This window comes from Carcharhinus amblyrhynchos, unplaced genomic scaffold (genome assembly GCF_965287045.1).
Source record: "Carcharhinus amblyrhynchos unplaced genomic scaffold, sCarAmb.v2.hapA chromosome_1157, whole genome shotgun sequence".
NCBI lineage: Eukaryota > Metazoa > Chordata > Chondrichthyes > Carcharhiniformes > Carcharhinidae > Carcharhinus > Carcharhinus amblyrhynchos.
Window position 1 is genome coordinate 1,936 of NW_027650897.1, and position 27,660 is coordinate 29,595.

General features: G+C 47.0%; 1 protein-coding gene across 1 annotated transcript; it reads left to right on the forward strand.

Annotated features, from left to right (window-relative positions):
* Window positions 1-2,403: 2,403 nt before the first annotated feature.
* On the forward strand, window positions 2,404-27,387 carry LOC145340568 (sperm flagellar protein 2-like; the record flags this gene model as incomplete). The annotated part of the gene is made up of 3 exons (XM_080185038.1): window positions 2,404-2,435; window positions 21,114-21,216; window positions 27,135-27,387. Coding segments are annotated over 3 exons (388 nt in total), but the record flags the coding sequence as incomplete, so codon positions are not given.
* Between the last annotated feature and the right edge of the window lie 273 nt (window positions 27,388-27,660).

Consider the following 27,660-nt stretch of genomic DNA (forward strand, 5'->3'; position numbering starts at 1 on the left):
GAGAGAGAGAGAGAGAGACTGACCCCGAGAGAGAGAGAGAGAGACTGACCCCGAGAGAGAGAGAGAGAGACTGACCCCGAGAGAGAGAGAGAGAGACTGACCCCGAGAGAGAGAGAGAGAGACTGACCCCGAGAGAGAGAGAGAGAGACTGACCCCGAGAGAGAGAGAGAGAGAGAGAGACTGACCCGGAGAGAGAGAGAGAGAGAGAGAGAGACTGACCCGGAGAGAGAGAGAGAGAGAGAGAGAGACTGACCCGGGAGAGAGAGAGAGAGAGAGAGACTGACCCCGAGAGAGAGAGAGAGAGACTGACCCCCAGAGAGAGAGAGAGAGAGAGAGAGAGACTGACCCCCAGAGAGAGAGAGAGAGAGAGAGAGAGACTGACCCCGAGAGAGAGAGAGAGAGACTGACCCCGAGAGAGAGAGAGAGAGAGACTGACCCCGAGGGAGAGAGAGAGAGACTGACCCCGAGGGAGAGAGAGAGAGACTGACCCCGAGAGAGAGAGAGAGAGACTGACCCCGAGAGAGAGAGAGAGAGAGACTGACCCGGAGAGAGAGAGAGAGAGACTGACCCCGAGAGAGAGAGAGAGACTGACCCCGAGAGAGTGAGAGAGAGAGAGAGAGACTGACCCCGAGAGAGTGAGTGAGAGAGAGAGAGAGACTGACCCCGAGAGAGAGAGAGAGACTGACCCCGAGAGAGAGAGAGAGAGAGACTGACCCCGAGAGAGAGAGAGAGAGAGAGAGAGTGACTGACCCCGAGAGAGAGAAACTGACCCTGAGAGAGAGAGAGACTTACCCCGAGAGAGAGAGAGAGAGAGAGATTAACCCAGAGAGAGAGAGAGAGAGACTGACCCCGAGAGAGAGAGAGAGAGAGACTGACCCCGGGAGAGAGAGAGAGAGAGAGAGACTGACCCCGAGAGAGAGAGAGTGAGAGACTGACCCCGAGAGAGAGAGAGAATGACTTACCCCGAGAGCGAGAGAGAGAGAGAGAGAGACTGACCGACCCAGAGAGAGAGAGAGAGACTGACCCAGAGAGAGAGAGAGAGAGAGAGACTGACCCAGAGAGAGAGAGAGAGAGAGACTGACCCAGAGAGAGAGAGAGAGAGAGACTGACCCAGAGAGAGAGAGAGAGAGAGAGACTGACCCAGAGAGAGAGAGAGAGAGAGACTGACCCCGAGAGAGAGAGAGAGAGACTGACCCCGAGAGAGAGAGAGACTGACCCCGAGAGAGAGAGAGAGAGAGAGAGAGACTGACCCCGAGAGAGAGAGAGAGAGAGAGAGACTGACCCGAGAGAGAGAGAGAGAGACTGACCCAGAGAGAGAGAGAGAGAGAGAGACTGACCCAGAGAGAGAGAGAGAGACTGACCCAGCGAGAGAGAGAGAGAGAGAGACTGACCCAGCGAGAGAGAGAGAGAGAGAGACTGACCCCGAGAGAGAGAGAGAGACTGACCCAGAGAGAGAGAGAGAGAGAGAGACTGACCCAGAGAGAGAGAGAGAGAGAGAGAGACTGACCCAGCGAGAGAGAGAGAGAGAGAGAGACTGACCCTGAGAGAGAGAGAGGGAGAGAGACTGACCCTGAGAGAGAGAGAGCAAGAGACTGACCCTGAGAGAGAGAGAGAGAGAAAGAGACTGACCCCCGAGAGAGAGAGAGAGAGAGCAAGAGACTGACCCTGAGAGAGAGAAAGAGACTGACCCTGAGAGAGAGAGAGAAAGAGACTGACCCTGAGAGAGAGAGAGAGAAGAGACTGACCCTGAGAGAGAGAGAGAGAGAAAGAGACTGACCCTGAGAGAGAGAGAGAGAGAAAGAGACTGACCCTGAGAGAGAGAGAGAAAGAGACTGACCCTGAGAGAGAGAGAGAAAGAGACTGACCCTGAGAGAGAGACAGAAAGAGACTGACCCTGAGAGAGAGAGAGAGAGAGAGACTGGCCCTGAGAGAGAGAGAGAGAGAGACTGGCCCTGAGAGAGAGAGAGAGAGAGACTGGCCCTGAGAGAGAGAGAGAGAGAGACTGGCCCTGAGAGAGAGAGAGAGAGAGAGACTGGCCCTGAGAGAGAGAGAGAGAGAGAGACTGGCCCTGAGAGAGAGAGAGAGAGAGAGAGACTGGCCCTGAGAGAGAGAGAGAGAGAGAGAGACTGGCCCTGAGAGAGAGAGAGAGAGAGAGAGAGAGACTGGCCCTGAGAGAGAGAGAGAGAAAGAGAGAGACTGACCCTGAGAGAGAGAGAGAGAGAAAGAGAGAGACTGACCCTGAGAGAGAGAGAGAGAGAGAAAGAGACTGACCCTGAGGAGAGAGAGAGAGAGAATGACTGACCCTGAGAGAGAGAGAGAGAGAGAGAGACTGACCCTGAGAGAGAGTGACTGATCCAGAACTAGAGGGCACAGCCTCAAAATAAGGGGAGCAGTTTAGAGCAGGATTGAGGAGGAACTTCTTCACTCAAAGGGTGGTGAGTCTCTGGAATTCTCTGCCCATTGAAGTGGTGGAGGCTGCCTCGCTAAATATATTTAAGTCACGGGTCGATAGGTTTCTGATAGACAGGGGAATTAAGGGTTATGGGGAGAAAGCAGGAAAGTGGAACTGATCCACTTCAGATCAGCCATGATCTTATTGAATGGCGGGCAGGCTCAAAGGGCTTGATGGCCTACTCCTGCTCCTATTTCTAATGTTCTTATGACCCTGAGAGAGAGACTCTGACCCTGAGAGACTTACCCTGAGAGACAGACAAACCCTGAGAGACTGACCGTGAGAGAGAGTCTGACAATGAGAGAGACTGACTGACCGTGCGAGAGAGAGACTGACCCCAAGAGAGTGACCCTGAAAGACAGAGTGACCCTGAGAGTGATTCTGACCCGAGATAGAGTCTGACCCTGAGAGACTCAGATCCTGAGAGAGACTGACCCTGAGAGACTCTGAACCCAAGAATTAGTCTAAAAGTGAACCTCAAAGTAGGGAGGTCTTGCTGCAACTGTACAGGGTACTGGTGAGGCCGTAGCTGGAGTACTGTGTGCAGTTTTGGTCTCCACACTTGCGCAAGGATATTTTGGCCTTGGACGGAGTGCAGAGGAGGTTCACCAGGCTGATACCGGAGATGAGGGGGTTAGCCTATGAAGAGAGACCAAATAGACTGGGTCTGTACTCGTTGGAGTTTAGAAGGATGAGGGGGATCTTATAAAGACGTATAAGATAATGAAGGGGATGGATAGGGTAGAGGTAGAGAGATTCTTCCCGCTTAGAAAGGACAGCAGGACTAGAGGGCACAGCCTCAAGATAAGGGGGGTGCAGTTTAGATCAGAGTTGAGGAGGAACTTCTTCACTCAAAGGGTGGTGAATCTCTGGAATTCTCTGCCCGTTGAAGTGGTGGAGGCTACCTCGCTAAATATATTTAAGTCACGGGTAGATAGGTTTTTGACAGACAGGGGAATTAAGGGTTATGGGGAGAGGGTGGGAAAGTGGAACTGATCCACTTCAGATCAGCCATGATCTTATTGAATGGCGGGGCAGGCTCGAAGGGCTAGATGGCCTACTCCTGCTCCTATTTCTTATGCTCTTATGTTCTTATGAGACTGAACTTGAGAGAGAGTCTGAAGTCTGACCCTGAGAGAGTCCGACCCAGAGAGAGAGAGAATCTGACCCAGAGAGAGAGAGAGAGAGAGACTGACCCTGAGAGAGAGAGAGACACACAGACTGACCCAGAGAGAGAGTGAGTCTGACCCAGAGAGAGAGTGAGTCTGACCCAGTGAGTGAGTGACCCTGTCCCGGAGGGCGAGTGAGTGACCCTGTCCCGGAGGGCGAGTGAGTGATCCTGTCCCAGAGAGTGGATAAGGCGGGTTGGGGGCTTGGAATGATTGGGGGAGGGAGCATGGGAGAGAGGGACTGGATAAGTGGAAGGGGTGGGGAGAGGTAAGGAATGCAAGGTGGGAGGGAGGTAAGGGGAGAGGAGAGCGGAGGGGAGAGAAGGGGGCCGTGACTGATGAAGACCAGAGTGGTATATGCCTTTATTAACAGGGAGTTAGTTTAAGAGCCGTGGGGTAATGCTGCAACTATACCGGATGTCGGTGAGACCACATTTGGAATATTGTGTTCAGTTCTGGTCACCTCACTATAAGAAGGATGTGGAAGCATTGGAGAGAGTGCAGAGGAGATTTACCAGGATGCTGCCTGGTTTGGAGGGTAGGTCTTATGAGGAAAGGTTGAGGGAGCTGGGGCTTTTCTCTTTAGAGTGGAGGAGGATGAGAGGCGACTTAATAGAGGTTTATAAGAACATAAGAACATAAGAAATAGGAGCAGGAGTAGGCCATCTAGCCCTTCGAGCCTGCCCCGCCATTCAATAAGATCATGGCTGTTCTGTCGTGGCTCAGTTCCACATTCCCGCCCTCTCCCCATAACCCTTAATCCCCTCTTATCAAAAACCTATCAACCCGCGTCTTAAAAATATTTAGCGAGGCAGCCTCCACCACTTCAACGGGCAGAGAATTCCAGAGATTCACCACCCTTTGAGTGAAGAAGTTCCTCCTCAACTCCGTTCTAAACCGCCCCCCCTTTATCTTGAGGCTGTGCCCCCTAGTCCTACTGTCCTTTCTGAGCGGGAAGAGTCTCTCCACCTCTATCCTATCCATCCCATTCATCATCTTATACGTCTCAATGAGATCTCCCCTCATTCTTCTAAACTCTAATGAGTACAAGCCTAGTTTATTCAGCCTCTCCTCATAGCTCAACCCCCTTAACTCCGGTATCAGCCTAGTAAACCTCCTCTGCACTTCCTCCAAGGCCAAAATATCCTTGCATAAGTACGGCGCCCAAAACTGCACACAGTACTCCAGCTGCGGCCTCACCAATGCATTCAGAGACTATTTCCTCAGGTGGATGTAGCTGTTACTCGGGGGCATAACTATAAGGTTGATGGTGGGAGATATAGGAGGGATGTCCGAGGTAGATCAGAGAGTGGTTGGGGTGTGGAATACACTGCCTGCTGTGATAGTGGAGTCGGACACTTTAGGAACTTTCAAGCGGTTATTGGATAGGCACATGGAGCACACCAGAACGATAGGGAGTGGGATAGCTTGATCTTGGGATTGGACATAGCTCGGCACAACATTGAGGGCCGAAGGGCCTGTGCTGTGCTGTACTGTTCTACGTTTTTTTGACCACTCTGTCTACCTGTGACACTGCTTTCAATGAACTATGTACTTGTACTCCTAGGTTCCTCAGTTCCTCAACACTGCCCAGGGCCCTACCATTCACTGTATAAGCTCTACCCTGATTTAACTTTCCAAAATGCAACATCTCACACTTATTTGAGTGCCCCAGGAATCTGTTCTGGGATCCTTACTCTTTGTGATTTTTATAAATGAGCTGGATGAGGAAGTGGGGGGATGGGTTGGTAAGTTTGCTGATGACACAAAGGTTGGAGGTGCTGTGGATAGTCTGGAGGGATGTCAGAAGTTGCAGTGAGACATTGATAGGATGCAAGACTGGATGGAGAAGTGTGAAGTGGTTCATTTTGGCAGGTCACATAGGATGGCAGAACATAATATTAATGGTAGGACTCTTGGCAGTGTGGAAGATCAGAAGGATCTTGGGGTCTGAGTACATAGGATGCTCAAATCAGCTACGCAGGTAGAGGATGTGATCAAGAAGGCGTATGGTGTACTGGCCTTCATCAATCGAGGGACTGAGTTTAGGAGTCAAGGGATAATGTTGAACCTGGTCAGACCCCACTTGGAGTACTGTGCACAGTTCTGGTCGCCTCATTACAGGAAGGATGTGGAAGCTATTGAAAAGGTGCAGAGGAGATTTACAAGGATGTTGCCTGGATTGGGGAGCATGCCTTATGGGGATAGGTTAAGGGAGCTTGGCCTTCTCTCATCCTTTGTCTCTCCAAGGAGAAGTGATCTGATAGAGGTGTATAAGATGTTGAGAGGTATTGATCGAGTGGATTCTCAGAGGCTTTTTCCCAGGGCTGAAATGGTTGCCACAAGAGGACACAGGTTTAAGGTGCTGGGGAATAGGTACAGAGGAGATGTCAGGGGTAAGTTTTTCACTCAGAGGGTGGTGAGTGAGTGGAATTGGCTGCCAACAGTAGTGATGGAGGCGGGTTCGATAGGGTCTAATAAGAGACTTTTAGATAAGTACATAGAACTTAGTAAGATAGAGGGTTATAGGTCAGCCTAGTAATTTCTAAGATTGGGACATGTTCGGCACAACTTTGTGGGCCGAAGGGCCTGTATTGTGCTGTAGTTTTTCTGTGTTTCTATCTATATTTAAATGCATTTGCCAATCCTCGGCCAACTTCCCTAACTGATCAAGATCCCCCCGTAATTTTTGATAACCTTCTTTGCTATCAATGATACCTCATAAGTTAGTATCATCTACAAACATACTAACCATTCATTTATATTCAAATCATTTATATAAGTAACGAATAACAAGGATCCCAACACTAACCCCTGAAGCACACCACTAGTCACAGGCATCCAGTCTGAGAAACGACCTTCCACCATCACCCCCTGCTTCCTACCATCCAGCCAATTTTAAATCCAATTAGCTAGCTCTCCCTGGATCCCACGCGACTTAACCTTCCAGACTAGCCTGCCTTATAAACAACATCTACTGCCCTACCCGCATCCATCCTTTTGGTTCCCTCTTCGAAAACTCTAAAAGATTTGTCAGACATGACTTCCCATGCATAAAGCCGTGTTGGCTATCTCTAATCAGACCTTGACTATCCAAATGTTAGTGGACCTCGGCCCTCGGAATCGAGTAACTTACCCACCACTGACGTCAGTCTCATCTGCCTGTAACTCCTCAGTTTGTCTTTGCTACCCTTCTTAAACAATGAAACAACACTAGCCACACTCCAGTCTTCCATTTCTTCACCAATGGGAAGAGATGAAGCAAATATCTCTCCAAGAGCTCTGTAGGCCTCTAAAGGCCTTCGAAAAGTTCCAGAGATGTAGAGGAAAAGATTGCAAAGATGATTCTGGATAGAAGCAAAAGTAACAGGGTAGTTGTTATGGGGAATTTTAACTTTACAAATATTGACTGGAAAAGCTATAGTTCGAGTACTTTAGAGGGGTCAGTTTTTGTCCAATGTGCACAGGAGGTTTTCCTGACACAGTATGTAGATTGGCCAACAAGAGGTGAGGCTACATTGGATTTGGTACTGGGTAATGAACCAGACCAGGTGTTAGACTTGGAGGTAGCTTGTTCAAGGAACAGCTACGGCGAGTCCTTGATAAGTATGTACCTGTCAGGCAGGGAGGAAGTGGTCGAACGAGGGAACCGTGGTGTACTAGGGAAGTTGAATCTCTGGTGAAGAGGAAGAAGGAGGCATATGTCAAGATGAGACGTGAAGGCTCAGTTAGGGTGCTTGAGAGTTACAAATTAGCCAGGGAGGACCTAAAGAGAGAGCTAAGAAGAGCCAGGAGGGGACATGAGAAGCCTTTGGCAGGTAGGATCAAGGAAAATCCTAAAGCTTTCTATAGGTATATCAGGAATAAAAGATTGATTAGGGACAGTAGTGGGAAGTTGTGCGTGGAGTCTGAAGAGATAGGAGAGGCGCTAAATGAATATTTTTCGTCAGTGTTCACACAGGAAAAAGACAATGTTGTTGAGGAGAATACTGAAATACAGGCTTTTAGAACATAGAACACTACAGCACAAACAGGCCCTTCGGCCCGCGATTTGCGCCGATCACATCAACACCTATCTATAACCCCCAATCCCATAAAACCCCATATACTCATCCAGAAGTCTTTTAAAAGACCCCAGCGAGTTCGCCTCCACCACAACTGACGGCAGCCGATTCCATTCACTCACCACCCTCTGAGTGAAAAACTTACCCCTAACATCACCTCTGTACTTTCCTCCCTGCACCTTAAATCTGTGTCCTCTCGTAGCGACCATTTCAACCCGGGGAAATAGCCTCTGAGAATCCACCCTATCTATTCCTCTCAACATTTTATAAACTTCAATCAGGTCGCCTCTCAACCTTCGTCTCTCCAGGGAGAAGAGACCCAGCTCCCTCAACCTAACTTCATAAGGCATGCCTCCCAATCCAGGCAACATCCTTGTAAATCTCCTCTGTACCCTTTCAATAGCTTCTACGTCTTTCCTATAGTGAGGCGACCAGAACTGCGCACAGTACTCCAAATGAGGCCTGACAAGGGTCTTATAAAGTTGTAGCATTACCTCCCGACTCCTAAACTCAATCCCTCGATTAATGAAGGCCAGTACACCATACGCCTTCTTGACCACCTCTTCCACCTGCGAAGCCGATTTAAGAGTCCTGTGGACCCGGACCCCAAGATCCTTCTGCTCTTCAACACAGCTAAGACTCCTGCCCTTGATAGTGTACTCGTTCATCCCGTTGGTTCTGCCAAAATGGACGACTATGCATTTATCCGTGTTGAAGTCCATCTGCCACTTCTCTGCCCAGTCCTGCATCCTATTTATGTCCTGCTGCAACTTTTGACATCCTTCCAGACCATCCACAACACCACCGACCTTCGTGTCGTCAGCGAACTTACTTACCCATCCCTCCACTTCCTCATCCAGGTCATTTATGAAAATGACAAACAGCAAGGGTCCCAGAACAGATCCTTGAGGCACTCCACTGGTGACTGACCTCCATTCAGAAAAAGACCCATCCACAACCACTCTCTGCCTTCTGCAGGCAAGCCAGTTCTGGACCCACAAGGCCAAAGGCCCTTGGATCCCATGCCCTCTCACCTTTTCAAGAAGTCTTGCATGGGGGACCTTATCAAATGCCTTGCTGAAGTCCATGTAAACCACGTCCACTGCACTTCCTTCGTCAATGTGTTCAGTCACATTATCGAAGAACTCAACTAGGCTCGTAAGGCACGACCTGCCCTTGACAAATCCATGCTGACTATTCCTGATCATGTCAAACCTCTCCAAATGCTCGTAAATCTTGTCCCTCAGAAGCCTCTCCATCAGCTTACCGACCACTGAGGTCAGACTCACCGGTCGGTAATTTCCCGGGCTATCCCTGTTCCCTTTCTTAAAAATAGGGACTACATCCGCAATCCTCCAATCTTCCGGAACCTCTCCCGTCTCCATTGATGACGCAAAGATCATCGCCAGGGGCTCTGCAATCACTTCCCTCGCCTCCCACAGTAACCTGGGGTACATCCCATCTGGTCCTGGCGACTTATCTATCTTGATAGAATTCAAAAGTTCTAACACATCCTCCTCCTTAATATCCACAAACTCAATCTTTTCCATCTGTTGCAAATCCGTAGCAAAATCTCCCAGATCAGCTTCCACCGTGAATACTGAGGCAAAGTACTCATTAAGCACCTCTGCCATTTCTTCTGGTTCCACACAGACCTTCACCTTTTATCGGTCCTATCCCTTCTCTTCTCATCCTTTTATCTTTCACATATTTATAGAAGGCTTTGGGATTCTCCTTAATCTTACTCGCCAAGGTCTTCTCATGACCCCTTCTGGCTCTCCTAATTTCCCTTTTAAGCTCCCTTCTACAGTCCTTATACTCCTCAAGATCCTTAACCTCTCCTAGTTCCCTGAACCTTTTGTACACCTTCCCTTTCCTCCTGACTAGGTTCAACACAGCATTCGTGCACCACGGTTCCTGCGACCTACCAAAACCCCCTTGTCTCATCGGAACGTTGTCATGCTTTTAGACTAGACGGGATTGAGGTACATAAGGAGGAGGTGTTAGCAATTCCTGAGAGTATGAATATAGATAAGTCCCCTGGGCCGGATGGAATTTACGCTAGGATTCTCTGGGAGGCTAGGGAGGAGATTGCAGAGCCTTTGGCTTTGATCTTCATGTCGTCATTGTCTACAGGTATAGTACCGGAAGACTGGAGGATAGCAAATGTTGTCCCCTTGTTCAAGAAGGGGAGTAGAGACCATCCTGGGAATTATAGACCGGTGAGCCTTACTTCTGTGGTGGTCAAAGTTTTGGAAAGGATTATAAGAACATAGAACACTACAGCACAAATAGGCCCTTCGGCCCACAAGTTTCACTGATCATATCCCTACCTACTAGGCCTATCTATAACCCTTAATCCCATTAAATCCCATATACTCATCCAGAAGTCTCTTAAAAGACCCCAACGAGTTCGCCTCTACCACCCCCGATGGCAGCCGATTCCACTCACTCACTACCCTCTGAGTGAAAAACTTACCCCTAACATCTCCTCTGTACTTGCTCCCCAGCACCTTAAACCAGTGTCCTCTCGTAGCGACCATTTCAGCCCTGGGAAATAGCCTCTGAGAATCCACCCTATCTATTCCTCTCAACATTTTATAAACCTCTATCAGGTCACCTCTCAACCTTCGTCTCTCCAGGGAGAAGAGTCCCAGCTCCCTCAACCTATCTTCATAAGGCATGCCTCCCAATCCAGGCAACATCCTTGTAAACCTCCTCTGCACCCTCTCAATAGCTTCCACATCCTTCCTGTAGTGAGGATAATAAGAGATAAGATTTATGATCATCTAGAAAGGAATAATTTGATTAGGTGTTGAAGTGGAAATTTTCCTGCTTCTTGACTATGGTAGAAAGACTCCACAAAGTTTATTCCAACAAAATAACTTGTCTTTATTTACAAAACACTCCATGCAGTATTGGCAAAAACTTGAGTTCAGAGAGCTGTCGTCACAACTTGTTAATTCTTCCTCAAGTCCGTGCCTACATACAGTTCAGTATTTATGCATAATCATTATCAGTTTGTGTGACCAGAGCTTGTTGAGGAATTCGATCAGCAATTGCGTCATAAGCAATGTCATAAATCATGGTACAGCCAGCTGACCACCTAGAACTCCCTGTCTCATCAGTCGTACCTTTATCTTGTCCTTTGATGAAGAAGGTCAGTGACTCCTTCATCCCTGACCTTGTCTTGCTCATACAGCCCTAGGTTATGCGGAGTCAGCCTTATCAGGTCTTGATCTTCTCTGGTCTTATTCATGTCTTAGGTTACACGGAGTCAGTTTTCCTCATATTCTACCAAATACTTGACCAATTTTCCCATCATGCCACTACTTCATTCGTACAACTTCACATTTCCTCTTTTGTCATATCATGACAACTAGTTAAATATCCATGACCCAATTAAAAATGCATTTACACAAGCAACCAAGCAATCCTATCCCTAGTAGCAGTAGCATGAAGGTCTTAAAGATCCAATCAAATAATCTGTGACCCAGCCATCCCAACCAACCCGGTGGGTCATAGTCACAAAATTTATGACCAATCTTTTGAATTTGATCAGCCTGTTTCTTAATATGGTCAGCCAGGTTGGTGATCATTTCAGAGATATCTGGGATATAAGTACAGCATTCCTGACCTACAATGGTGCATGTTCCTCCCTGTGAGGCTAACAGATAATCCAAAACCAGCCAATTTTGCAATGCCGCGGTCTGGACACCCACTAGCTCAGCCAAGACCTCGGCCACTGCCTGTCCAGTTGTCCTGGCTTCTGCCGCTGTTATGTTTGTCAGTTGTTCCATTATAGGCCGTAAAATCATCAGCCAATGTCATCCAGGGTGTTGGGGATGTCATGTGCCCATGAGCTATTAGAGGTTAAATTCCATACCCTGGACTAATCAAGAACAAACACCCTTTTGGTAGATAGATTTGCTACTGGTCCTTGCCACTCAGCTGTAAGGTTGCAGCTACTTTGCCCCATTAACTTTCCTTTCCCTGAATTACTAAAACATAGGGAACCTCGCACATCATTCGAGGGGATAATAAGGGAGGGTGGAAGTGAGGCATGATTATAAGCAGGCTGGTACCAAGCTGAAAACCTAGTCATTTCGTAGCCAGCCAATTTCCATCCTAGCGTATATCCCCCAATCCCTGATTGGTTTTGATGTAGAACCCATTCAGCTGTCTCTGCTGTATGGAATGGGAGGGATTGGAGAGGTATTCCTTCCCTCGAATGGCCGGGGATGTGGGTACAAACCCAACACTTGCTTACATTCAATTTTTCAGCATAAATATGTGAACATATATAAATAGGTATTCGCATGCAGTCCCTGGGTAGTTCGCTTTTTCACTACCGAGTGGCCATTAAGGCCAAATAGTCCAGAAAATGCAAACAATATAACGAAGATCTTCATCGTATCTGGGCTGGAGACAATCTTCTTGCAATCAGATAGATGGATCCAACTCGAATGTCCTTCAAGCTTGACGGGAGTCGGTGTGGTCAGTAATACTTGAAAAGGTCCGCTCCAGCCTTGTCCTAGTTTCTTTCTATCCCAGTTCTTCACCAATATGTAATCTCCAGGTTCGATCACTGCATGTCGAGGGGTGGCTGTCCCTGCTCTCTGGGAGATGTGCCTGTTTTATCTGTGAGTGAAGAAACTTCAGAGAAAGTGTTCATTACTTCAAATAATTCTACATCTGTTCCCCCATCACCTGGAGGTCTACTCCCTCCAGGGGTTTTTCACGGGCATCCCAGGGAGTGCTCATTGGCTGACCGTAGACTCTCTCTGCAGCTGACAGTCTGGTCTGCGAATGGGGAATCACCTGCATGTGAAACAGTGCCAAGGGCAATACCCCAGCCAATTTCATCCAGTTTCTTCAGTCAATTTAGATAATTTTTCTTTTAAAGTCCCGTTGGCCCTTTCCACAATTCCTGCTGCCTGCGGGTGATACGCGCAGTGCAGTTGTTGTTTAATTATGAGTGCTTTGCACAATTCAGTATTGATCCGAGCCACAAAATGTGGTCCATTATCTGAGCTCACCATTTCGGGTGCCCCAAAACGAGGAATAACTTCTGTCAACCATAATTTCACCACCGTATGTGCAGTACAATTCCTGGCGGGGAAGGCTTCAATCCATTTACTAAACACATTGATTATTACTAAACAATATTTATAGCAATGTACTTTTGATAATTCAATAAAATCAAGCTGTATACAGGCAAAAGGGCCATCTGGCAAGAGAGTGGTTCCAGGTGGGCATTTAATCCCTTTACCCTTATTATTTCTCATGCAAATGAGGCATTGATCCAGCCACATTTGTGCTGCTGTATTCAAATCTGGGTGCCACCAAGTCTTTAGAAGTAGCTGTACCATTCTCTCCTTGCCAAGATGGGTACAAGAATGCAAATAGTCAATAAGTACCGACAATAAAGAATTCGGAATACAAACTTAACCAACTGGAGTAAGCCAGAGGTCCCGTGCCAAGGAGTGCGAATACCCCATTGACTTCCATAGTGTGCGCTCAGAATCAGAGGTGTCCCTCTGTAAATCTCTGGCATGCCCTTTGTCCCTAATGCAGGTACCTGATTTAGAGCCTGATTACCCCCAGTGGGAACGATCACAGAGGCCGATACAGCTGCTGCCTTGGTAGCTGAATCAGCATGGGCATTCCCTAATTGCACAGGAGTGTTCCCCTTTGTATGCACAACACATTAAATAACAGCCAATTGATGAGGAAAGGGAGGTTCTAGGGGGTCAACTCCTCCTCTTCCTCTGTATTGCCTGAATAGGGAAACAGCGGCATGCCAGGGCAACTGGGAGGATCCTCCTGATGTTTACTCTGATGGGCAGGTTGGACTCGCCTATCACCTTTCTTAACCTTACTCTGGTGTTTCATCTCATGATTCTTCCCAAAGCTCACACTCCAATTTCAAAGTTTCCCAATCCTTTGATTTCCCGTCCACACATTCATCAAATCCCTCTTCTACATGCGTTATCCCTCCAGCTCATTAATAACGATTGTTTGTGGTGCCTACTTGACTCTTTTTTCCACTTGGAAATTAAAATTTTCCAAATAGCTTTTTCTGCTGCAGTGCAATTTTCCAAGTTCTATGTGCCACCTACTGGCCAAATATCTTTATGATGTGGGTATGCCGGCGTTGGACTGGCGTAAACACAGTAAAAAGTCTGACAACACCAGGTTTTAGTCCAACCGATTTATTTGATAATAGACTCACAAGCTTTCGGGGTTAGCCCCTTCGTCAGGACAAAGGGACTAACCCCGAAAGCTTGTGAGTCTATTATCAAATAAATCGGTTGGACTAAAACCTGGTGTTGTCAAATATCTTTACCCAATTTACTATTTAGTGCAGCCGATAATTGAAGTATATTATGTTCCTGATCAGGATATTCGGAACACATAAAAACCAAAGGAGAATTGCCCCCCCCGCCGTTTTGTCAAAAACCTGTCCGTAACGTCAGTATATCGTGCTTCTAGCAAAAACGTTAATAAAAAGAATTCCTGGTACCAAAATCAAATCACAGGGTCCCTGACCCAAACTAAGAAAAATCAGCATGGATAGTCAGCACGGTTTTGTGAAGGGTAGGTCGTGCCTCACAAATCTTATTGAGTTCTTTGAGTAAGTGACCAAAGAGGTGGATGAGGGTAAAGCAGTTGATGTTGTGTATATGGATTTCAGTAAAGAATTCATAAGAACATAAGGAACACGAGCAGGAGTAGGCCATCTAGCCCTTCGAGCCTGCCCCGCCATTCAATAAGATCATGGCTGATCTGAAGTGGATCAGTTCCACTTTCCCGCTTTCTCCCCATAACCCTTAATCCCCTGTCTACCAAAAACCTATCTACCCGTGACTTAAATATATTTAGCGAGGTAGCCTCCACCACTTCAACGGGCAGAGAATTCCAGAGATTCACCACCCTTTGAGTGAAGAAGTTCCTCCTCAACTCCAATCTAAACCGCGACCCCCCCCCCCCCCCCTTATCTTGAGGCTGTGCCCTCTCATTCTGGTTTCCTTTCTAAGTGGGAAGAATCTCTCTACCTCTACCCTATCCATCACCTTCATTATCTTATACGTCTCTATAAGATCTCCCCTCATCCTTCTAAACTCCCAACGAGTACAGACCCAGTCTATTCAGTCTCTCTTCATAGTCCAATCCCCTCATCTCCGGTATCAGCCTGGTGAACCTCCTCTGCACTCGCTCCAAGGCCAAAATATCCTCTCACAAATGCAATGACCAAAACTGCGCACAGTACTCCAGCTGCGGCCTCACCAATGCCCTATACAGCTGCAGCAAGACCTCCCTGCTTTTATATTCTATCCCCCTCGCTATGAAGGCCAGCATCCCATTCGCCTTCTTGACCACCTGCTGCACCTGCAGACTGGGTTTTAGCGACTCATGCACAAGGACCCCCAGGTCCCTCTGCACTGTAGCATGCTGCAGCTTTTCGCCTTTCAATAATAATCCCTCCTACTATTATTTCTATGAAAGTGGATAAAGTCGATAAAGTTCCCCACGGTAAGCTATTGCAGAAGATATGGAGGCATGGGTTTGAGGGTGATTTAGCAGTTTGGATCAGGATTTGGCTAGCTGATGGAAGACAGAGGGTGGTGGTTGATGGGAAATATTCAACCTGGAGTTCAGTTACTTAGTGATGGACCACAAGGATCTGTGTTGGGGCCACTGTTATTAGTCATTTTTATAAATGACCCGGATAAGGGTGTAGAAGGATGGGTTACCCACCTCTACTACTACCTCTGGCAGCTTGTTCCAGACACTCACCACTCTCTCTGTGAAAAAATTCCTCCTTTGGACACTTGTGTCCCTCTCCCCTCTCACCTTAATCCTATGCCCTCTAGTTTTAAACTCTACGTTTGGGAAAAGATATTGACTATCTAGCTTATCTGTGGCCCTCATTATTTTGTAGACCTCTATAAGATCACCCCTCAGCCTCCGACACTCTTGAGAAAAAAGTCCCAGTCTATCCAGCCTCTCCTTATAACTCAATCCATCAAGTCCCGGTAGCATCCTAGTAAATCTTTTCTGCACTCTTTCAATCTCATAATATCCTTTCTGTAATAGGGTGACCAGAATTGCACACAATATTCTAAGTGTGACCTTACCAATATCTTGTACAACTTCAACAAGACGTCCCAACTCCTGTATTCAATGTTCTGATCGATGAAACCAAGCATGCTGAATGCCGCCTTCACCACTCTGTCCACCTGTGACTCCACTTTCAAGGAGCTATGAATCTGTACCCCTAGATCTCTTTGTTCTGTAACTCTCCCCAATGCCCTACCATTAACTGAGTAAGTCCTGCCCTGGTTCAATCTACCAAAATGCATCACCTCGCATTTATCTAAATTAAACTCCATCTGCCATTCGTCAGCCCACTGGCCCAATTGATCAAGATCCTGTTGCAATTGGAGATAACTTTCTTCACTGTCCACTATGCCACCAATCTTGGTGTCATCTGCAAACTTACTAACCATGCCTCCTATATTCTCATCCAAATCATTAATATAAATGACAAATAACAGTGGACCCAGCACTGATCCCTGAGGCACACCGCTGGTCACAGGCCTCCAGTTTGAAAAACAACTCTCTACAACCAACCCTCTGGCTTCTGTCAAGAAGCCAATTTTCTATCCATTTAGATACCTCACCCTGGATCCCGTGAGATTTAACCTTATGCAACAACCTACCATGTGGTACCTTGTCAAAGGCCTTGCTAAAGTCCATGTAGACAACATCAACTGCACTGCCCCCATCTACCTTCTTGGTTACCCCTTCAAAAAACTCAATCAAATTTGTGAGACATGATTTTCCACTCACAAAGCCATGCTGACTGTCCCTAATCAGTCCTTGTGTCTCTAAATGCCTGTAGATCCTGTCTCTGAAAATACCTTCCAACAATTTACCCACCACAGATGTGAGTCTCACTGGCCTGTAGTTCCCAGGCTTTTCCCTGCAGCCCTTTTTAAACAAAGGCACAACATTTACCACTCTCCAATCTTCAGGCACCTCATCCGTGACTATCGATGATTCAAATACCTCAGCTAGGGGACCCGCAATTTCCGCCCTACCCTCCCACAATGTCCTGGGATACATTTCATCAGGTCCCGGGAATTTATCTACCTTGATGCACTTTAAGACTTACAGCACCTCCTTCTCTGTAAATATGTACACTCCTCAAGACATCACTATTTATTCCCCTAAGTTCCTTAACATCCATGCTTTTCTCAACAGTAAATACTGATGAGAAATATTCATTTAGGATCTCACCCATCTCTTGTGGACCTGCACATAGATGACCTTGTTGATCCTTAAGAGGCCCTACTCTCTCCCCTGTTACTCTTTTGCCCTTTCTGTATTTGTAGAAGCTCTTTGGATTCTCCTTTGCGTTTTCTGCCAAAACAATCTCGTGTCCCCTTTTGTGCCCTCCTGATTACTCTCTTAGCTCCATCCTACACCCCCTATATGGATGCTACGCTCACCAGCCTGCAGCTCCCAAGCTGTAGAACTTCTTGGGATTTCCTTTAACCTTTCCTGCTTCGAACATTTCAAGTTTTAAGTTGTCTGGATTTTAGTAAGGCGTTCGATAAGGTTCACCATGGTAGGCTTCTGCAGAAAATGCAGATGTATGGGATTGTGGGTAATCTAGGAAATTGGATCAGGAATTGGCTATCAGATAGGAGACAGAGGGTGGTGGTGGATGGTAAATATTCATCATGGAGTGCAGTTACGAGTGGTGTGCCTCAGGGATCTGTTTTGGGGCCACTGTTGTTTGTAATTTTTATTAATGATCTGGATGAGGGTATAGTTGGGTGGATTAGTAAATTTGCTGATGACACCAAAGTTGGAGGTGTGGTAGATTGTGAGGAAGGGTGTCATAGTCTGCAGGGAGACTTAGATAGGTTGCAGAGCTGGGCCGAGAGGTGGCGGATGGAATTTAATGCGGAGAAGTGTGAGGTAATTCACTTTGGTAGGAGCAACAGATGTGTCGAGTATAGGGCTAACGGGAGGACTTTGAATAGTGTGGATGAACAGAGGGATCTAGGTGTGTGTGTACATAGATCCCTGAAAGTTGGGAATCAAGTAGATAAGGTTGTCAAGAAGGCGTACGGTGTCTTGGCGTTTATTGGTAGGGGGATTGAATTTAGGAGTCGCAGTGTAATGTTGCAACTGTACACTACTCTAGTGCGGCCGCACTTGGAGTACTGTGTGCAGTTCTGGTCCCCGCATTACAAGAAGGATGTGGAGGCGTTGGAGAGGGTGCAGAGGAGGTTTACTAGGATGTTGCCTGGTATGGTGGGGAGGTCATATGAGGAGAGACTGAGGGATCTAGGGTTGTTTTCGTTGGAAAGAAGGCGGCTAAGAGGGGATCTTATTGAAACATATAAGATGATTAGAGGTTTAGATAGGGTGGATAGTGATAGCCTTTTTCCTCGGATGGAGAAAGCTAGCACGAGGGGGCATGGCTTTAAATTAAGGGGGGGTAGTTATAGGACGGATGTCAGGGGTAGGTTCTTTACCCAGCGGGTGGTGAGGGATTGGAATGCCCTGCCTGCTGCAGTTGTAAATGCGTCTAGTTTGGGGGCGTTTAAGAGATCTCTGGATAGGTTTATGGACGAAAAGGGATTGGTATAGGCTAGTGGGTCATTGTTTTTGTAACTGGTCGGCGCAACATCGTGGGCCGAAGGGCCTGTTCTGCGCTGTAATGTTCTATGTTCTATGTTCTATGTTCTTCCAGTTCTCTCACTTTTCGCCGTTCCTTCTCTCTTTCTCTTTGTTCATCCAGAGCTATTTGCTTTCTTTCCTTGGATTCTCTTTCTTTGAATTGCAATTCAAACTGTTTTTACTCTTTTTGTTCTGCCATGGCCAGCCTCTCTTCTGCTATTCTCTATCTTCCTTCCATTCCAGTCCAGATCTGATTCTAGTGAGCCACTTAGAAGTTTTCATCAAAACAAACTTTATTTAACACAGCTAAAATATAACAAAAGAATTAGCATACCTTTTACCAATTGAAATACTTAAACATGACAAAGTATAATTATTAACAGCTAGCTATTTCTATTCGTCCCAATTTAAGCAGTATCTCATAGACATAAATTCATTTTCAGAGAATCAGTTGGCAATACACAGGCTGACGTGAATTCCCAGTCCTCCAGTCTCTGGACAGAGATACTGACCGGCACTGTCTCTCAGACAGCAGCTTCCAGAGGAAAACATAGTAGATAGAAGCCGGAGGAGGCCATTTGACCCTTCCAGCCTGCTCCACCATTCATCACCATCATGACTGATTGTCCAATTCAATATCCTAATCCTGCTTTCTCCCCATAACCTTTGATCCCATTCACCCCAAGTGCTATATCCAACCTCCTCTTGAATACATCCAATGTTTTGGCATCAGCAACTTCCTGTGGTAATGAATTCCACAGAATCACCACCCTTTGGATGAAGAAATCTCTCCTCATCTCCGTCCTAAATGGTCTACCCCGAATCCTCAGACTGTGACCCCTCGTTCTGGACACCCCCACAATCGGGACCATCCTCCCTGCATCTACCCTGTGTAGTCCTGTTAGACTTTTATAAGTCTCTGTGAGATCCCCCCCTCATTTGTTTGAACTCCAGTGAAAACAATCCTAACCTGGTCAACCTCTCCTCATACGTCAGTCCCTCCATCCCTGGAATCAGCCTGGTAAACCTTCACTGTCCTCCCTCGAGAGCAAGAACATCCTTCCTCAGAAAAGGAGACCAAAACTGTACACAATGCTCTAGGTGTGGCCTCACCAAGGCCCCTGTATAATTGCAGCAACACATCCCTGCTCCTGTACTCAAAACCTCTCACAGTGAAGGCCAACGTACCATTCACCTGCTTTACTGCCTGCTGTGCCTGCACACTTACCTTCACTGACTGGTACACAAGGACACCCAGGTCCCTCTGCACACTCCCCTCTCCCAACTTACAGCCATTCAGGTAGTAATCTGCCGCCTTGTTTTTGCTTCCAAAGTGAATAACCTCACACTTATCAAAATTATTCTGCATCTGCCATTTATTTGCCCACTCACCCAAACTAACCAGATCATTCTGAAGGATCTCTGTATCCTCGTCGCAGTTCACCCTCCCACCCAACTTGGTATCACCTGCAAACTTTGAGATGTTACATTTTGTTCCCTCATCCAAATCACTAATATATATTGTGAATAGCTGGGGTCCCAGCACCGATCCCTGTGGCACCCCACCAGTTACTGTCTGCCAGTTTGAAAAGCACCCATTAATTCCTACTCTTTGTTTCCTCTCTGCCAACCAGTTATCTATACATCTCAATACACTTCCCCAAATCCCATTCACTTTAATCTTGCATGATAATCTCTTGGGTGAGACTTTGTCAACCTCTTTCTGAAAGCCCAAATGTACCACATCTACTGGTTCCCCCTTGTCAACTCTACTAGTTACATCTTCAAAGAATTCCAGTAGATTTGTCAAGCGTGATTTCCCTTTCATAAATCCATGCTGACTCTATCTGCTCCTGTCACTGCTTTCTAAATGCTCTGCTATAAAGTCCTTGATAATGGATTTGAGAATTTTCCCCACTACCGATGTTAAGCTTCCTGGTCTATAATTCCCTGTTTTGTCTCTACCTCACTTTTTGAATATTGGAGTAACATTCGCTACCCTTCAATCTACAGGGACTGTTCCAGAGTCACTAGAATTGATAGGATGCAGAGCTGGGCAGAAAAGTAGCAGATGGAGTTTAACCCTGATAAATGTGAGGTGATTCATTTTGGTAGGACAAACTTAAATGCAGATTAGAGGTTTATAAGATGATGAGAGGGATTGATAGAGTGGACGTGCAGAGACTATTTCCTCGGGTGAAGGTAGCTGTTACTCGGGGGCATAACTATAAGGTTCATGGTGGGAGATATAGGAGGGATGTCCGAGGTAGATTCTTCACTCAGAGAGAGGTTGGGGTGTGGAATACACTCCCTGCGGTGATAGTGGAGTCGGACACTTTAGGAACTTTCAAGCGGTTATTGGATAGGCACATGGAGCACTCCAGAATGATAGGGAGTGGGATACCTTGATCTTGGGTTTGGACATAGCTCAGCACAACATCGAGGGCCTGTACTGTGCTGTACTGTTCTATGTTTCTATGTTCTAGAATTCTGGAAGATGATCACCAATGCATCCACTATTTGTAGAGTCACTTCCTTTAGTACTCTGGGATGTAGATTATCAGGCCCTGGGGAATTATCCACCTTCAAATCCATCAATTTTCCCAGTTTCCCAGCACCATTTCTCGACCAATAATGATATCTCTTATTTCTTCCTTCTCATTAAATTTTGTCTGTGTGCAGCAGAACCCCAGTGTTCAGGGATTGATTGCTGTTTTCTGTTTGCAGAACCCTCCACATTTGCAAGGGACTTTTCCACAGGGTACCTGATTGGAGAGATTTTAAATAAGCACCAACTACAGGATGACTTTGATCAGTTCTCCAAAGGCAGGTAAGAAAGTTTCCTCTCCCTCTCTGTTCTGGTAGATTAGTTATACAGAAACATGCCTCAGGGAGCACAGCCATCTTGTAACAACACTGACAAGGATGACAAGGTTATCTTGGATTTCTAGCTGTGTTGGGTTATACTGTGGAGCTGCGCAGTTCACTGCTGACTTGCAGGATGATGTTGAATTCATCTTGGGATTATTAATACCCACAGTGCAGCAGGAGGCCATTCAGCCCATTGATTTGCACCAACCTTCCAACAGATCTTCCCCAGCCCTTATCCCTATAAGTGGTGCTAACCCTGTGTCACCTTAGTCATAATCAACAATCCTCCAGGCTCTCTAGTTTCCTCCCACAGTCTGAAAGACGTGCTGGTTAGATTGATTGGCCATGATAAGTTAACCCTTATGTCCAAAGGTGTGTCAGTTTGGGAGATTACTGTAAACATGCACCCTGTATACAATACTCCCCCTGCGTACACAATACTGCTCCTCACCATGCACGCAAGATGCCCCCCATGTACACAATACACCCCTCTGTGAACACAATACCCCCCACATACCATATACTCCATCCACATACGTGATACTCCATCTGTGTACACAATATTCCCCCGCGTATACAGTACTCCCTCTGCGTACTCAATACTCCCCTGCATTACACAATACCTCCTGCGTACCCAATACTCTCCATGTACACAATACTCTGCAATCCTAAGTCCCATATACTCATCCAGAAGTCACTTAAAAGACCCTATCGAATTTGCCTCCAGCACCACCGACGGCAGCCGATTCCACTCACTCACCACCCTCTGAGTGAAAAACTTACCCCTAACATCTCCTCTGTACTTGCTTCCCAGCACCTTAAACCTGTGACCTCTCGTAGCGACCATTTCAGCCCTGGAAAATAGCCTCCGAGAATCCACCCTATCTATTCCTCTCAACGTTTTATAAACCTCTATCAGCTTGCCTCTCATCCTTCGTCTCTCCAGGGAGAAGAGACCCAGCTCCCTCAACCTAACTTCATAAGGCATACCTCCCAATCCAGGCAACATCCTTGTAAATCTCCTCTGTACCCTCTCAATAGCTTCCACATCCTTCCTGTAGTGAGGCGACCAGAACTGCGTACAGTACTCCAAGTGGGGTCTGACAAGGGTCTTATAAAGTTGCAGCATTACCTCCCGACTCCTAAACTCAATCCCTCGATTAATGAAGGCCAGTACACCATACGCCTTCTTGACCACATCCTCCACCTGCGAGGCCAACTTAGGAGTCCTATGGACCCGGACCCCAAGGTCCTTCTGATCCTCTACACTACTAAGAGTCTTACCCTGCATCCCATTGGTCCTGCCAAAATGGACCACTACACATTTATCCATGTTGAAGTCCATCTGCCACTTCTCCGCCCAGTCCTGCATCCTATCTATGTCACACTGCAACTTCTGACATCCCTCCAAACTATCCACAACACCACCAACCTTCGTATCGTCGGCAAACTTACTAACCCATCCCTCCACTTCCTCATCCAGGTCATTTATGAAAATTACAATTATTGTGTACACAATACTCCCCCACGTACACAATACTCCTCCCATGTACACAATACCTGTCCCCTGTACACAATACCCACCTCTGTGTGCACAGCCCTCTCCGCGTACACAATGCCCCCTGCATACACAAAACCTCCTCCCTATGTACATAATACCCTCCCCGCATAAACAATACTCACCATGCATAAACATAAGAGCATAAGAACTAGGAACAGGCATCTGGTCCCTCGATCCTGCTCCCCCATTCAATAAGATCATGGTTGATCTTTTCATGGACTCAGTTCCACTTACCCGCCCACTCACCATAACCCTTAATTCCTTTACTGTTCAAAAATGTATCTATCCTTGCCTTAAAAACATTCAATGAGGGAGCCTCAACTGCTTCACTGGGCAGGGAATTCCACAGATTCACAACCCTTTGTGTGAAGAAGTTCTTCCTCAACTCAGTCCTAAGTCTGCTTCCCCTTATTTTGAGGCTATTCCCCCTAGTTCTAGTTTCACCTGCCAGTGGAAACAACTTCCCTGCTTCTATCTTATCTATTTATTTCATAATCTTATATGTTTCTATAAGATCTCCCCTCATTCTTCTGAATTCCAATGAGTATAGCCCCAGTCTACTCAGTCTCTCCTCATAAGCCAACCCTCTCAACTCCAGAATCAACCTAGAGAATCTCCTCTACACCCCCTCCAGTGCCAGTATATCCTTTCTCAAGTAAGGAGATCAAAACTGTACACAGTACTCCAGGTGTGGCCTCACCAGCACCTTATACAGCTGTAACATAACCTCACTGTTTTTAAACTCCATCCCTCTGGCAATGAAGGACAAAATTCCATTTACCTTCTTAATTACCTGCTGTACCTGCAAACCAACTCCTTGTGATTCCTGCACAAGGACACCCAGATCCCTCTGCACAGCAGCATGCTGCAATTTTTTGCCATTTAAATAATAGTCCATTTTGCTGTTATTCCGACCAAAATGGATGACCTCACATTTACCAACATTGTACTCCATCTGCCAGACCCTCGCCCACTCACTTAGATTATCTATATCCCTTTACAGACTTTCAGTATCCTCTGCACACTTTGCTCTGCCTCCCATCTTAGTGTCATCTGTGAATTTTGACACACTACACCTGGTCCCCAATTCCAAATCATCGATGTAAATTGTAAACAATTGTGGTCCCAACACTGATCCCTGAGGCACACCACTAGTCACTGATCACCAACCAGAAAAACATCCATTTACCCCCACTCTTTGCTCTCTGTTAGTTAACCAATCCTCTATCCACACTAATACATTACCCATAACACTGCACCTTCACCTTATGTAGCAGTCTTTGGTGCGGCACCTTGTCAAATACCTTCTGGAAATCCAGATACACCACATCCACAGGTTCCCCACTGCCCACTGCACATGTAATGTTCTCCAAGAATTCCACCAAATTAGTCAAACATGACCTGCCCTTCATGAACCCATACTGCGTATTACCAATGGGACAATTTATATCCAGATGTCTCGCTATTTCTTCCTTGTTGATAGATTCAAGCATTTTCCCTCCTACAGAAGTTAAGCTAACCGGCCTATAGTTACCTGCCTTTTGTCTACCTTTTATAAACAGTGGCCTCACATTTGCTGTTTTCCAATCTGCGGGAACCACCCCAGAGTCCAGTGAATTTTGGTAAATTACCACCAGTGTATTTGCTATTTCTCCCACCATCTCCTTTAATACCCTGGGATGTATTCTATCAGGACCAGGAGACTTGTCTACCTTTAGTCCCATTAACTTGCCCAACACTATCTCTTTTGCGATAATGACAATCCCTCACCGTGTACACAATGCCCTCCCCATGTATACAATACTCACTCCCTGCATACATAATATTTCCTCTCCATGTATACAATAGTTCCTCTCCACTTACACAATGCTCCCCACGCACTCAATACCTCCTGTGTACACAATATCCCTCGTTGCATACACAATACTCGCCCTACATACACAATACCCTCCCCTCTCGTACACAATACTCCCCCCACATACAAAATACCCTCCCCGCATACACAATATCCTCCCAATGTGCACAATATTCCCTGTGTACACAATACCCGTCATAAGAACATAAGAAATAGGAGCAGGAGTAGGCCAACTAGCCCTTCGAGCCTGCCCCGCCATTCAATAAGATCATGGCTGATCTGTCGTGGCTCAGTTCCACATTCCCGCCCTCTCCCCATAACCCTTAATCTCCTTGCCTATCAAAAACCTATCAACCCGCGTCTTAAAAATATTGAGCGAGGCAGCCTCCACCACTTCAACGGGCAGAGAATTCCAGAGATTCACCACCCTTTGAGTGAAGAAGTTCCTCCTCAACTCCGTTCTAAACCGCCCTCCCTTTATCTTGAGGCTGTGCCCCCTAGTCCTACTGTCCTTTCTGAGCGGGAAGAGTCTCTCCACCTCTATCCTATCCATCCCATTCATCATCTTATACGTCTCAATGAGATCTCCCCTCATTCTTCTAAACTCTAACGAGTACAAGCCTAGTTTATTCAGCCTCTCCTCATAGTTCAACCCCCTCAACTCCGGTATCAGCCTAGTAAACCTCCTCTGCACTCCCTCCAAGGCCAAAATATCCTTGCGTAAGTGCGGCAACCAAAACTGCACACACTACTCCAGCTGCGGCCTCACCAGTGCCCTATACAGCTGCAGCAAGACCTCCCTACTTTTATATTCAATCCCCCTCGCTATGAAGGCCAGCATCCCATTCACCTTCCTGACCACCTGCTGCACCTGCAAGCTGGGTTTTTGCGACTCATGCACAAGGACCCCGAGGTCCCTCTGCACCGTCGCCTGCTGCAGTTTTTCGCCCCGTAAGTAATAGTCCTTCCTACCATTATTCCTACCAAAGTGGACAACCTCACATTTGCCAACATTAAATTCCATTTGCCATTTCCTGGCCCATTCGCCCAGCCTATCTAGATCCTTCTGCAGACTCTCCACACCCTCCGCGCAATTTGCCGTTCCCCCAATCTTGGTGTCATCAGCAAATTTCGACACCATACCCTCGGTTCCCTCCTCCAGATCATCTATATAAATGGTAAATAGCTGAGGCCCCAGCACCGACCCCTGGGGCACTCCACTAGTCACCATCCGCCAATCCGAATAGCACCCATTGACCCCCACTCTCTGCCTCCTATTTGACAACCAGTCCTCTATCCACGCTAACACCCTACCCCCAACTCCATGTCCCCTGACCTTCTGTAATAACCTCTTGTGAGGTACCTTGTCAAACGCCTTCTGAAAATCAAGAAAGACCACATCCACCGGCTCTCCCCTATCCACCGCCCTAGACACATCCTCATAGAACTCCAGTAAATTTGTCAGACACGACTTCCCCTTAACGAAACCGTGCTGCGTCTGCTCTATCAAGCAATTCTCCTCAAGATGCCTCGCTATTTCCTCCTTGATCACGGATTCTAACATTTTACCTACAACAGACGTTAAACTAACCGGCCTATAATTCCCTGCCTTCTGCCTGGCACCCTTCTTAAACAACGGCGTAACATTAGCCGTTTTCCAATCTTCTGGCACTTCCCCGGAATCCAGCGATGTTTGGAAAATAACCACCAAGGCATCCACTATAACCTCCGCCATTTCTTTCAGAACCCTTGGATGCATTCCATCCGGTCCTGGGGACTTGTCCACAGTCAGTCCCTCCAGTCTGTCGAGCACCACCTCTCTAGTAACAATAATGTCATTCAGGCCCTCCACTCCTACCATCTTTCCATCGCTAACACCCTGTACATAATACCCATCTCTGCGTACACAGTCCTCTCCACATACACAATGCCTCCTTTCTCATATACACAATATTCCTGTGTGCATGATACTTCTCCCGCATACACAATAGCATCCCCGGGTACAGAGTACCCCCCACACGTACAAAATACTCTCTCTTCGAATACAGTACTCCCCACGTACACAATATCTCCGTCTACACAATACTCCTCCGTGTACACAACACTGTCCCGCGTACACATTACTCCCCCGCATACACAATATTTCCCCACGTACAAAATACTCCCCCCCGCATACACGACGCTACTCCCCACGGCGTGCATGACGTTACTCCTCCCCATGGTGTACACGATGTTACTCCCCACAGCGTACACAATACTTCCCCCCACATACACAATACTCCCACCCCTATTTACACAATAATCCTGTCTTTGTGTACACAGTGATTCCACCTGGGTGATCTCCTTCAGTGTACAGTGCAGTGCCAGCCAATGCGGAGAGTAAATTGAAGAGTATGCTGCTGTTCTCTGTGATCTGAATCTGGAGCTCTGTGTCCGCTCATTATGCTATGTTTCTCCTCAGGAATGCCATTTCTCAGCTCAATAACTTCCAGCGTCTGTTGCCCACCCTGCAGCTCCTGGGGGTGCTGATTAGTGACACTGTGGTCCGGGCAGTGGTGCAGGAGGAAGCTGGTGTTGCTACACGCCTCCTATATCAGATTTACATCGCTCTCCGCAGGAAAGAGAAAGCTCAGCTCTCTAAACTGGCCCTGGAGACCACGAGGCCTCCAGCAGCAGCCAAACTGGCCAACATCAGCAACAAGATGTACAAAGAGGTGAGAGTGGGAAGACTCTGTGAGAGAGACAGAGACAGAGCGGAGTAAAGGTGCGAGCAGCCAAGTGTGAGGAGACACACACAACAAACTCACATGTACTCATATACTCACACACACACACACACACACTCCCTCTCTCTCACACACACACACTCCCTCTCTCTCACACACACACACTCTCCCTCTCTCTCACACACACACACTCCCTCTCTCTCACACACACACTCCCTCTCTCTCACACACACACACTCCCTCTCTCTCACACACACACAC